This window comes from Mirounga leonina, unplaced genomic scaffold (assembly GCF_011800145.1).
Source record: "Mirounga leonina isolate KUSES-001 unplaced genomic scaffold, KU_Mleo_1.0 Mir_53, whole genome shotgun sequence".
NCBI classification, from domain to species: Eukaryota; Metazoa; Chordata; class Mammalia; order Carnivora; family Phocidae; genus Mirounga; species Mirounga leonina.
This window is the reverse complement of record NW_023270807.1, coordinates 66,199,564-66,213,274: the sequence shown is the minus strand read 5'-3', so window position 1 is coordinate 66,213,274 and position 13,711 is coordinate 66,199,564. Positions and strand designations below refer to the sequence as shown.

Genomic DNA, 13,711 nt, shown 5'->3' with positions numbered 1-13,711 from the left:
CCCACTTGGTATTGACTCCATGATAATGATCCATTTGACCTTCACTGACTACCTGCATGTACCCACCCACCTTTGCCCCACGTTTTCTTTGTGTAAACCTGGAAGTAGTTTCAGCCCTTTGGAGACTGTCTTTGAGAGGCTAGTCTGCAGTCTTCCGGCTGTTGGCCTCACAGAAATAAATTCCTTTGTTTCACCACACTCATCCTGTCTCTCTGCCTTTGAATTTTGTCAGCTATGAGTGGCCAAACCTGGTCTATTTGGGACCCCTGGAGCCAGGTGCTCTTGCACCCCAGTGCCCTGGCTATAGTTTTGACTGTTAATTTCTTTTAAGTATTTATTTTTCATTGAGACTTATGATTTGAGATTATTTTGTGAAGACTGAAATATGAAATGTACCTAAAGGAACAAGTTGTTGATCTAGTTCTATTTGATCTGACAGTGCTGGGTTCGAGAATGACAAAATATTCATATTTTTCTCCTTTCCTTCTAGAAGGAGATAGTTGCTTTCTGGTAAATTTTTAGATATGATTACTTTTCCATTAAAAAGTATTGGTAGGGCGCCTGGGTGGCTCAGTTGGTTAAGCGACTGCCTTCGGCTTAGGTCATGATCCTGGAGTCCCGGGATCGAGTCCCGCATTGGGCTCCCTGCTCAGCAGGGGGTCTGCTTCTCCCTCTGACCTTCCCCCCTCTCATGCTCTCTCTCTATCTCATTCTCTCTCTCAAATAAATAAATAAAATCTTAAAAAAAAAAGTATTGGTATTTGCTTATGACTATTATTTTATCTTCTGGAATATTTTACTTTTGTCTTTAGAAAAAAAAATATATTTTTAAAGATTTTATTTATTTATTTGACAGAGAGACACAGCAAGAGAGGGAACACAAGCAAGGGGAGTGGGAGAGGGAGAAGCAGGCTTCCTGCTGAGCAGGGAGCCCGATGTGGGACTCGATCCCAGGACCCTGGGACCATGACCTGAGCAGAAGGCAGACACTTAAGGACTGAGCCACCCAGGCGCCCCTAGAAAATATATTTTTTAAAGAAGTTTTTTCAGATTTTCTATATGCTGAATATATTTTTTAAGTTTATCAAGACTAATAAATATGTTTATTTCAGTGCAACAAATGTTTAGTTTCTACGATTTGCAAGACACTTTGTTAGCTCCTAAAGAATATAGAGAAATGAGTAAGATAGTCTCCTTCCTCATTTGGGAATTGGGAAATAAGACATGAGTCAATTCTAAGTAATTCTAATAACAAAGTAGAGTATGTTACAGATCTTGAGAGAGTTTGAGCAAAGTGCATGTTCTACTGGTCCATGCTGTTACAAAACATCAGTAGCTGCCAAATATGACCAGCTTTCCTCTATTCCCTCCCGTTTGACTTTGCTTCTATGCTTTTGCCCAGCTTTGTTTTAATACTTGTCTTTTGGCTTCCATATACAACTTCCTTTTCTTTTAACTTTCTAATTGCGCCTATTAGTTATTTTCCTCCTCAGTTTTGTTTTATTAAGAAAAGTTTTGTAAAAGCAAAGAAGTTTAAGGATGCCTGGGTGGCTCAGTCGGTTAAGCGTCTGCCTTCGGCTCAGGTCATGATCCCAGGGTCCTGGGATTGAGTCCCACATCAGGCTCCCTGCTCAGCGGGGAGTCTGCTTCTCCCTCTCCCTCCTCTTGCCGCTCCCCTGCCACTCCCCTGCTTGTGCTCGCTTGCTCTCTCCCTCTGACAAAAAAAAAAAAAAAAAAAGTTTAAACTGTAGAACAATGAACATCCACATACCCTCCACCTAGATTTCAGTTTTGTTATCATTTTTCTGTATTGCTTTATCTCTCACTTTGTATATGTGTGTGTGTGTGTGTCTTTTGTTGCTGTTGAACCATTTGAAATAAATTGCCAGTGTCATGACATGAGACCCCAAAATACCTGAACCTGTATCTCCTGAGAATGAGGATATTCTGCATAGCCATCATAAATTATCCTCTACTTAAGAAAATTAATAAAATAAAAATTAAAAAATAAAATTAACAATGATAAATTGTCTAGTCTATAAATTAAATTTTCACTGGTGTCCCACAAATAAACCTTTTTAGCTGTTTTTTTTTTTTTTAAAGTAGGCTCCATGTCCAGTATGGAGCCCGACACAGGACTTGAACTCACAACCCTGAGATCAAGACTTGAGCTGAGATCAAGAGTCAGATGCTTAACTGACTGAGCCACCCAGATGCCCTGATTTTTTAGTTGTTTTTATTTGAACAACAGTCTAGTCGGGATTTTCATGCACACTATTAGTTGTTACATGTCTTGAATAGACTCTCTCCTCCCCCCAGTCTACCTTTTTCTGTTTTTTTTTTTTCTTTTTAGGAGCCAGGCCAATTTTCTTGTAGAGTGTCTCACATCTAGATTTGCCTGTCAAGGTCTTTTGAAAGTTTCTCTTCCTGTAGCCTGTTGGAGGGTGGCATTAATTAGAGGAGGGCTTACCAACCCCAGGGGCATGGGCGTTGTGTATGGGTTATGGGTCCTATTTTTTTTTTTATAATTTTTTTACAGTACATCATTATATGGGTCCTATTTTTAATCCTCTAATATCTTTTTTTTTTTAAGATTTATTTATTTATTTGAGAGACAGAGCATTAGTGGGAGGGTTAGAGGGAGAGAGAATCTCAAGTAGACTCTGCCCTGAGCATGGAGCTCTACACAGAGCTCGATCCCATGATCATGAGGTCATGACCTGAGCTGAAACCAAGAGTTGGACACTTAACCGACTGCGCCACGCAGGCACCCCTAATCCTCTAAGTTCTTTGGCCATCAGTGGATTTTGGGGCCCTGGAAGCCTATGAGTCCCTTCACCTCTGCTGTGAGCATGGTTAATTTCCCTGGTAGGTTGGTGCCATGATATGAAAGAGCAATGGCTACCATCTTCAGCTCTTTTTTTCTTCTGAGCACTTTCTCTTGTGATCACATTTACTTCTATGGTTTTAACAGTTGCTGCCGTAGTGATGTTTTCTTTTCCAAATTCCTTTTCTGTTATTTCCTTTTTTTCATCTTCTTCTGGCTATCTAGTAGCCACTTCAAAATCACCATGTCCAAAATGAATTTATTCTCTACTTATGAACTGGCTCATTGTCAGTATTATTTGTGGGGAAGGGGAGGGTGTAGAAGGTACAGTGTAAATGGCTTTACTTTCACTGAGACAGCACTCTGGCTTAGAAACCTCAGTCATGTTTAGCTGCTTCTCTGGCTGTTCAGCTCTTTCTCATATACATACACAGATGTGCATACACATTTATGCATCAAGTATTTCTTTAATGCCTTCAGTGTGCCTATATATATTTGGCTATGGTAGATGCGTCTATCTCTGGAATGCTTCTTGCATACATTCTTTCCATTCTTAACTATATTTACTCTGATTTTGTCCTTATCAACCTTTTCCAGAACTTTTACACTATTTGCCCAACCTCTGGTTTTAAATCCTCTGATCCATCCTGCACACTGTCTGCTTGTTGGGAGTATCTGTTTGATCATATGTTTCTCTTGCTTAAAAACTTCTGATGGTTTCCCATTCATTATACAGGAAAAATGCCAACTTATTAGCATACCATAAAGACTATGCTAATTCTACTTTGCTCTTTTTGTGCTATTTCATCTTGTGTTCCAGTTATATAAGTCTTCTGCTAATATCTTGAATGTAGCATAGATTTTAATCTTTAGACTTTGTCCATACATTTCTGGTGTCCATAAGACCCTGCCCCTTCTTTTTTGCTTACTGGAATCCTACTCACCTCTCAAGGTCCACTCAGATGTTCCTTTTGAAACTTACTTACCTGATAGCCTTCTGTCTATCCCTTTCACCAGAACCAAAGCCTTTGCATTCTTTATCTGATGTACTTTGCATATGCATCTGCTGTCGTGCTTATCAGATTGTGTCCATTGCTGGTGTGCCTCTCAATGTGAAGGTTCACAAGGGAAAGGATCATCTTGTTCTTCCTACTGTTCCTGAAGCCCAACACAAGGCCTGGCACACAGCACATGCTTAGTAAAATATTACCAAAAGGACAGTGTGGCATTCTTGCTGTATTACCCTCTGTAGTAAGCAAATCTGATTTGAGATTCAAGAATGCTGGGGCGCCTGGGTGGCTCAGTCGTTAAGCGTCTGCCTTCGGCTCAGGTCATGGTCCCAGGGTCCTGGGATCGAGCCCTGCATCGGGCTCCCTGCTCAGCGGGAAGCCTGCTTCTCCCTCTCCCACTCCCCCTGCTTGTGTTCCCTCTCTCGCTGTGTCTCTCTCTGTCAAATAAATAAATAAAATCTTTAAAAAAAAAAAAAAGAATGCTCCTAGGAAGATAATATTTTATATTAACAATTTGGTTTATATGAAATATTTGCTAATGATTGCTTTCTGTGTAATACAGTCCTGAATTATTTGTTTTAAACTTAACGCTTTGATGCCTTATGTCTCAAAGTATTACTGCAGGTATATTTGTTTTAATTTTTTTTTTTTTAAGATTTTATTTATTTGACAGAGGGAGACACAGCGAGAGAGGGAACACAAGCAGGGGGAGTGGGAGAGGGAGAAGCAGGCTTCCCGCCAAGCAGGGAGCCCGATGCGGGGCTCGATCCCGGGACCCTGGGATCATGACCTGAGCCACCCAGGCGCCCCTATATTTGTTTTAATTAAAGTAACTTCTGAGCAGTACAGATCTGCCATGATAGGAGTTTCTGAAATTTTATCATTTTAGAGCCTTTGAATTAGTAAATGTTTATTTGAATTGGAATTCTGAATGAAGGACACAGTATAACATGAAAGGTTATTTTCCAGAGAAAGAGATACATTGATCAGTTATTAAGAAAACCTGAATAAAGGCAGTCTTTCTAAAGAATGAAGACAAAACGATAAACTCTTGTCAAATTTCCATGTTGCAAGGGAATCTTGAACTTCAATAAGGAGACCATTACTGTATTTTGGTGATGTTTAGAGAATGAGTAGATGAAATGTTTGATAGATGTAGACATAAAGAGGGTGCTAATACTATTTGGAATTTTTTTATTAATAAGGGGAATACAAAATAGAGTAACTTGTGTTACAGGTTTTTAGTATTTCAGAATTATTTTAAAAGTCTGTTATTATTTAAACAAAAGAAATTTCTGATAATTAAAAATACTATGGTGTTGAACTGTTTATGAGTGAAATGGTGTGGTGTCTGGGTTTTGTTTCAAAATAATCAAGAGGGGGGTAGGCAGTGGAAATAAGACTGGCCATGTGTTGATGATTTGTTGAAGCTGTGTGACAGATACGTAGAATATCACTGTATTTTTTTGTTCAGTTTTGGAAAATTTCATGATAAAAAATTTAAAAATATTATGGTATTATATAATAAAGGAAAGCATTCCCAAATAAAGAATTGTTATTATTAGGCTGGCTGAATACTGAGTTCATGATATTGAATAACTCAGAATGATACCGACGTGAAACTAAGTGATCTTTTTTGGTTTTTGTTTTTCCAAATTTTTTATTCCATAAGAGGAAGGCTCTTAATCTGTTAAGCCCAATCATCACATATTAAAAGAAAGGGATAGGATATTGCTTTATGTACACATTCTTGAAGAAAAGTTTGCTGGTAAGACTCAGGTGTTATATTGTTTGAAGAATGTCTTATTGATAACACCTAACTATAAAAACTGGTAATATTGTACCATCTTGGATACTATATCTCTGATGATTTCATTATTTTGAATTCTACTCTTAAGGTTTGGAAAAGGAAATTTGACGAATTCATAGAATAGTTTGTCTTCTTAAGGGATGTGAGAGAGAAGTGTTCAGAAATTGTTCTGCCTTTTGTCTTTTCTTCCTTCTCTGTCTCTCCCCCTACCCCCCTCTTGCCTCAAGTTCTTTTCTAGACACCAAGAAGGTCATCTTTGTTCTACTTCCTCTAATCCAGTATCACATATGTAGGCTCAAGTCCTTTCCATCTGAAACTACTATGGTAGTTCCTAAGTAAACATCTTTAGGGCATCTCTCTTTTGAACTTCTCAGATATTTTCATTTTTGATTGGAGTTTTTCTTTCTATTGAAAAGAATCATTTGTGAGCTGAAGGGCCTCCTGAGATCTGCCCAAGTCTTGTTCTTTGTGGTATCATCCTTCCCATCAGCAAGCTCAGAACCTCAGACTTCTCCTTGATTCAGCCTTCTTGATCTTCACTATTTGTTAACTTTGTCCTGCCAATTCCCTTTTTAGAATGACTGTCACCAGTGTTCCTTTTTTTCTCCAGTCTTACTGTTACCACTCTGTTACGGAGAATGTTGGACTTGGAACTGGAAGATTTTGTCTCAGCTCTGCTTCCGGCTGCTTGCCTAGCTTCTTCATCTTTAAAATGAGGAGGGCTTAACAGGGTCGTCTTATACCCGTTTTGGAGCTAACATTCTATTATACGAATCCAGGTCCTTACCTGCTCACACTTACATTGCAGTCACCTCCTCATTGTTTTTCATACCTTTAATTCAGTCCTTCCTAATGAGATTAATCTTCATACGTAACTTTCATTGCCTGTAGAGTAAAATCTTATATTTCCTGGTCTCTATTTATTCACGCCATCATCTCTCTGGTTAGTGGTGTTCTCATTTACACAATTGGACAAAGTGGCGACTCCATCCATCTTCAGAGTCTTCCTTTCTTTCACCTACAGAATCAAATTGTTTACTAAATTCTGTCAGTTCTGACTCAGAAATGTCTTTTGAATCCATATTTGTTCTCTTCTGCCACTGTTCTAATCTAGTTCTTCATCTTCTCTTATCTGGACTTTTGACGCAAACTACCAAATGTTTGCTCTGCCACCAGTTTCTAGTTACCACAGTTATCTTTCTGAGCTAAGATCTGTTAACTACCTTTTCTGTTCTAAAAACCTTTTGCTCCACACTGTTGACATATGAAACACAAGCTTTTTTGCAGGACTCATAGGGTCCCTTCCCTTTACTTTTCTAACCTTGTCTCTTGCTCCTTGTCATCCTGCCCCAGCTTCAAGCCATACTGAATAGTAGCACTTTCCGGAATATGCCTCTGTTATTTTTCTCATGCTGTACTTCTGCCTGCAATTCTCTGACCCCTTCATCCCTTCTCTGTTTGGGGAACTCCTCCCTTAAAGGCATCACTCATGGAGTTACCTTCCCTGAAGCTCTGAAAGAAACATTAGTCTCCTCCTCTCTGTGTCTGTTATGCATACATCCTGGGTTTAGTGGAAGTCATATCAGAGTTATTTGTTTATATTTCCCACTCACCCAGAATCTCTTTCCAGGGGGATTGTGAACTCCATGATATCTAGGATAGTCAGTCTCTAATTTTGTTCATCCTCAGAGTTTGGCACAGTGTTGGGACACACAATATTTACTCAGTAGGTTTTCGTTGGTTGATGTAAAATAAAATAGTAAGCCTCTTCTGTTTTCCTTATAAACAATGAGAAAAGGATTTTAACCCTATTAGTTTGAAGACTAAAATTTTTTTAGATTTATTTATTTATCTTAGAGAGTGAATGAGCAGGGGGAGGGGCATAGGGAGAGGAAGAGAAAAAGAAGCTTCAAGCAGACTCCCAGCACTGAGAGCCCCACGCAGGACTTGATCCCAGGACCCTCAGATCATAACCTGAGCCAGAATCAAGAGTCAGACACTCAATGGACTGAGCCACCCAGGTGCCCCATGAAGATTAAAATTTTTATCTCAGCCTTGCTTGAGCTTGAATTTCCTCATCTTATCTTGAAAGATGCTTCTAATTTTTTTGTCTGTCAGAGATCCTTAGGACCAAAGATGCCCCAGGGCTGATCTGGACACTTGGTAGTAGTATTGATAGGAGTCAAAAAAACCTTGGGCCTAATTATGATGATAACAGATGGGGTTTTGGCCTATAGTTGTACATACAGGCTACCGAATGGTGCTTCACCTTGCTAAAAGTGACTAGAGGCTGGCCACCAAGTTTGGACATTATTGAAAGGCATAAGACTATCTTTTTCATTAAACCAGTTCCTAATATTTTATTCAAGAGATGTTCCTGAACTTGCTTCTTTAAGCTTGAGAAATTCTTTCCTGAATTACATTTAGATTCTAACACTGATACTGGTTTTCTGCCTGGGATCAAGCTTTCATTTTAAGGCAGAAATTTCTACAATTTGTACAAATACGTGTTCTTATATTTTCTACTATCTATAGAATTGCTTGCATCACGAGTTTTCCAGAACATAGTGTCTCAGATGGAAAATTTAATAGAATTGCAGTCTCTTCCAAATTTATTTTTCTATTTTGTTATTACATAATGTTCTTGTTGAATAATTGTTTTTCTTTGTCACTGCTGAGAGTGAAGCCCACATGGTTTTGATATACATTGCAGCCATATTCATGTGAAATGTCTTTGAGTTAAAAATTTACATATTAAATATATACATGTTTATGCTACAAATTTATGTATTTTTGATTCTCCTGGATTTATTTGGTAACCTCCTTTGATTATTATCAATATGCAGTTGCTCTAACCATAGTATCTAATATGCACTAAAATTTAGAAAGCTGTTTCTCTGAAGGCTTTGGAATTGCTTTGTCTGCCTTTAATACAGTAAATAATAAAGTATTTTTATTTAGAAGTTAATTTATTTTTTTTTTAAGATTTTATTTATTTATTTGACAGAGAAAGAGAGACAGCGAGAGAGGGAACACAAGCAGGGGGAGTGGGAGAGGGAGAAGCAGGCTTCCCGCTGAGCAGGGAGCCCAATGTGGGGCTCGATCCCAGGACCCTGGGATCATGATCTGAGCTGAAGGCAGACGCTTAACCGACTGAGCCACCCAGGCACCCTAGAAGTTAAAGTAATTTAGAAATAAGGTCATTTTAAGAAAGAACAAGCTGCCTCTAAAAGCCAGACTCTCATAGCAATGTAGGTGGGGCAGGTTTACCTGCTTTTCAGCCTTGTCATGTAAAAGAACAAATTATTCCTTTACGATACTTAATGTTATGTGTGCCTGAGACACCTAAGCTGTGGGGTATGAATTGTCACTACCCCTTAGAGAAAGTTCCCAAGAGGGGCAGCACTCCCATACGTTGAGAGCAACAAAGCCTCTCTGCCCACCTGCTAATCATTGAAGTATTTGTGGGCATTGTGGGAAAGAATGCATCTGTAGTTTCCATAACTAAGGTGTTGGCATCTGACCAAAGACTGGCGCTAACATAGTGCAATGGTGAAAGTGAGTCCCATGTGCCCTCCGGGATCTGCCACTTCTTCATATGGTGAACCTCAGAGGTGCTGCATTATCACTCATCGTCTGACAGTTAATATACAAGAGAAATGGTCATGAGATACCCACTTTCTTTCATTTTCAATTTCAAAGCTGCAGATAAACCTTAAGTTTGCAGATCTTTGAGTATTTTGCTAATTTAGCAGATAGAAGTTATATTTAAATTTATTAAGTGAAATAATTACTGGGTTTGTTCCTAGATCCCATCCATAAAATTCAGAGTAAAGACCTATGCGTCAGTTTATTCTGCTTTCAAATTCCTTTGACAGCCTGGATGTGAAATTCAAAAGTCATTAATGTGATGTGTTAATTTTGCACTTTTTGACTTACTGCAAAAAAAAAAAAATCTTATAGTTTCCATAGCAACAATAACCTATCCAGATTGTGTAATATTCTTTACGGTATTAAAAATAAAACCATGCAATTACATGAGCTTCTGGAGCACTTCATTTAGGGGAACTGGGGATTGAAATATTTCTGTTTTAAAAAATTATGATTTCATTGAAAAATTTCCAGAAAGCTTATATAGTTTTGTTTTAATAAATTTAACAAATTTCTTAAAAATTTAGCAATAGTACTTGGTAGTTAAATTAATTATTAAATGTGAAATTTGCATCGTGAGCATTGTGTTAAACATCTCAGGCCTAAGTGCCCTCACACACATGTTCACACATACATTTAAGGTGTGTGTGTCGGGGGGAACATTTGGCTTTAATTACATTCAGTCACCTGCTGTTTGTACTTCTTAATGGCTTCTGGGTGGTCTGAAAAAAGTCTAGCTTTATGTTTGGAGGGAACAGGATAGAGAAAAAGGAAAAAGTGATCACTTAAGCTCTCCCTAGTTTTGACTTTGCTTTTTAAAACATGTCTAAGATAATACTTTGAAGATACTAAGGATTATTTTAGTAGGTGACTATTTTCAGCATGTCAAATTATTTTGGCTTTTCTCTTTTTCCCTCTAATTCTAATTTAAAAGACAATATAATATAATATTAGCACTAAAGTTAATTAACATAAGTTCCTACATTTTAACACACTAATTTTCATTTTTTAATCATCTTCAGCATATGTCTAGATGTATGTATATTTTTATATGGTATAATTTGTGTATTTTCTCACTAATATATAGTAAATGTTTTCCATTTTCTGATGATGGTCATGAATATCATTTTAATAATTGCATAACAGTCTATATCCTTTTGATATATCTGGTGTGTTTTCTGTTTATCAAAATGCTGCTTAATTATTTCCTGAATGCCATATATTGGAAGAAAAATATGGATATAATTTTCAAACTGATTGTGGGGGAAAAGTAACTATAATTCACTTATTTGCCCAAACCATAGATGATTGTGAAAATCTTCAAAAGGCATGTAAAATGTTTTAAAATAACAAATAACCTCTTAAGCTGCTTTATTTGTGGTGCACCTGGGTGGCTCATTCAGTTAGGTGTCCAACTCTTGATTTCAGCTTAGGTCTTGATCTCAGGATCTCAGGGTCTCGAGTTCAAGCCCGGTGTTGGGCTCCATGCTATGTGTGGAGCCTACTTACAAAACTGCTTTATCTGCTAGTAAACACAGAATGGGGAAGATAAGGAATAGGTAAGTAGGACAGATGTGGCACCGTTTAGGTGCTATCATTTGAGAAAACCATCATGACATGATGAAAGTTTGCTGAGGCTCCAATATAATCAAAAGACAAAACTCATAGGTGTGGATGATACTCGTCTTATCAGAACAACCCATAATATGAACCACATTTCTGACATTTTGCTATGTCTGGTTCTGGTGTCAGTACCCTGAGGATACTGTGTTATGATACTTTTTTTTTTTAAGATTTTATTTATTTATTAGAGAGCATGAGTTAGGGAGAGAGGCAGGGGCAGAGGGAGAGGGAGAAGCAGGCTCTCCGCTAAGCAGGGAGCCCAATGTGGGGTTTAATCCCAGGACCCTCGGGGGATCATGACCTGAGCCGAAGGTAGACACTTAATGACTGAGCCGCCCAGACGCCCCTCATGTGATACTATTTTTTTATGGACTGTATCACCATTATTGAACTGATGTCTTCCCTTGGTTGAGCACCCTGGTAATTACTGGGATTTCCCAGAATTCCTAACCCTGCCTACATTTTTTGGAAAATTCACTGTACCTACTAGGTTTTTCCTAGAGTTCTTGAGAATGAGATGTTGGTGGCTAGAGTTTTAAAGACTTTCCAAGGCTTTTGGTTGAGGTCTTGAGGCTTTTGAATGTCCCCTATCCTAGGTCAGAAGTAGGGTGTCCCAATGGGTTGACATATTTCTAGAGCCCATCCCTCCTATTAAGTGGTTCTTATACTGTGAAATTACTTTAAACAAATATAGAAGTTTACATCTGTCATTTATTTTTGTAGTTAATGTTTATAACAGAATGCTTTCATAGATTACAGATAATTAAGACAGGCGTAGAATTATCTTGCAATATGCTTGGGTTTATATTTATGCTTGTTTACTTTTTGAAAGTAGTGCTGTGTTTAGTATCCTGTTTCAATTTTGAATTTTGTGTTTTGGCTCTGTCTACTGTTTTCATTGTAACATGAATTTTTTTTGGTATTTCATATTTCTGTAGTTGTAATATTATCAGAAGCAGTAAGCAATGCATGCATAGTGAGAGTGTTTATATATCACTGAGAGACTAGAGTATTTTTATTGTTTTTGTAGTTATGATTTTGAATCTGAAAACAATGTTTAGAAAAAATAATATTTTTTTGTTTGTATGCAGAAAAGATGAAAAGGAATATGCATTGAAGCAAATTGAAGGCACAGGAATATCCATGTCGGCTTGTAGAGAGATTGCAGTAAGTGGATATCAATATGTTATTTATTTTGTTATTGATATTGGATGATGAGTGATATTAAAATGAAATAGTTTCATATGTATTCCATGCATAATTATTTCAAAGGTGTCAATTAGTTTAATATTTTAGATAAGATGAGAAAAGCTGCCTAAACTTTTTAATTACTTGAAAGTCATCTTTAAACATTCTCAGTGATATTTAGGATTTATAATCTTAGGAGTACTGAGCTACATGATGATTTAATTAAATTATGAATTAATACAATTCATTAATATAATTAATCAGTATAACTAATCAATAATTATATTGATAATTAATCAGTATAATTGATTGACATATTGATAATATAATTCATTATTAATACAATTCATTGTTAAAGTAATAATTTGATTAATGTCTATTTTTCTTGTAATTTTAAGACTGATACATGTCTACAGAGAAAGGGGTGATATTAGATATTAGATATTATGCATATTAAATATTTTTTCTGTAATACATGTTTTAGTACTAGATTTTACTAGTTGCTAGAAAAATACGGCTATCATTATAATAATAGGATAAATCCTTAAAGAAAGATCATTTCTTTTTTTTTGTCTTTATATGACATACTTGTGCATTTAAGAAATGATTGTCTATAAGAATTCCTAACATTTACTGAATGTTTACTAGGTACCAGGCTTACTAAGTGCTTTCAAGAATTAATTAATTTACTTTTCACAGCAATCATATAAAATAAGTACTTTTAATATCCCCACCTAACATATCAGTAAACAGAGGTGAAGCCACGATTATGGCTTAGAAGGCTTACCATTATATTACCTTTAGTTCCGTTTCTTATTTTAGTTCTTTAGTTTCTTCTTGGGGCTTTATCATGATATCACATCAGTTAGGGATTTCTGTCTCTAAATTGTTAAATATTTATATTGTCTATATCCATTAGGTATTTCCGTTTCTAACTTGGTAGCTGTACACATATTGCACACGGTTCCGTGTTTCTGCCTCACCCACATGGAAGTACGCCATCACCGCTCAAAGAAATGTGTGGTTCAAAGAACACAGGGGCAGGAAATCTGTAGACCTGAGTGTCTGTTGGCCTGAGTGGCTAATTAGCCATGAGTACCATTTTCTTTATTTGTGAAATAAGGGAACTATAAGGTCTCTTCTAGTCATAAATTCTTTGCTTTCAGAATGGGAGCTTCTCCCTAGACTGTGCACACTTTAAGGGGCAGAAACTTTGTCTTTTTATCCCCAGTTCCTAGCATAGTGCCTGGCACATAGCAGGTGGTCCATAAATGTTTGTTGAATTAATGAACAAACAGAACAAAAAAATTCTACTAGCAGTCCATGATCCTAAGTTTGCTTTAGAATATAAATATATTGTTTAAAAACTCCAGTTTGGCAGTTTTCTATTAATTATGAAATGGTATTTGTAATGCCTTGCCAGAATAAGCATTTTTGGTAAGTGATTTTTAATTCCCTAAAATTCTTAAACATATTATCTCAACCAATATGAATATGGTGTACAATTTTGCTATTATAGCGTACCATCGTTTAGTATAGCATTAATTCACTTTCTATGAGTTAATTGGGAAAAAAGTTGATATTTAAGGTATTAATTATTAG

General features: G+C 36.8%; 1 protein-coding gene across 5 annotated transcripts in view; it reads left to right on the top strand.

The window, feature by feature from the left end:
- CDK19 (cyclin dependent kinase 19) overlaps positions 1 to 13,711 on the top strand; it is a 175,173-nt gene that overhangs the window by 53,492 nt on the left and 107,970 nt on the right. For all 5 annotated transcript variants that reach the window (XM_034991826.1, XM_034991821.1, XM_034991824.1 and 2 more), the window contains one exon: positions 12,013 to 12,088. In XM_034991826.1, the coding sequence (XP_034847717.1) occupies positions 12,065 to 12,088 (24 nt within the window). In that variant the 5' untranslated portion in view covers positions 12,013 to 12,064. The remainder of the gene's footprint in view (positions 1 to 12,012; positions 12,089 to 13,711) is intronic.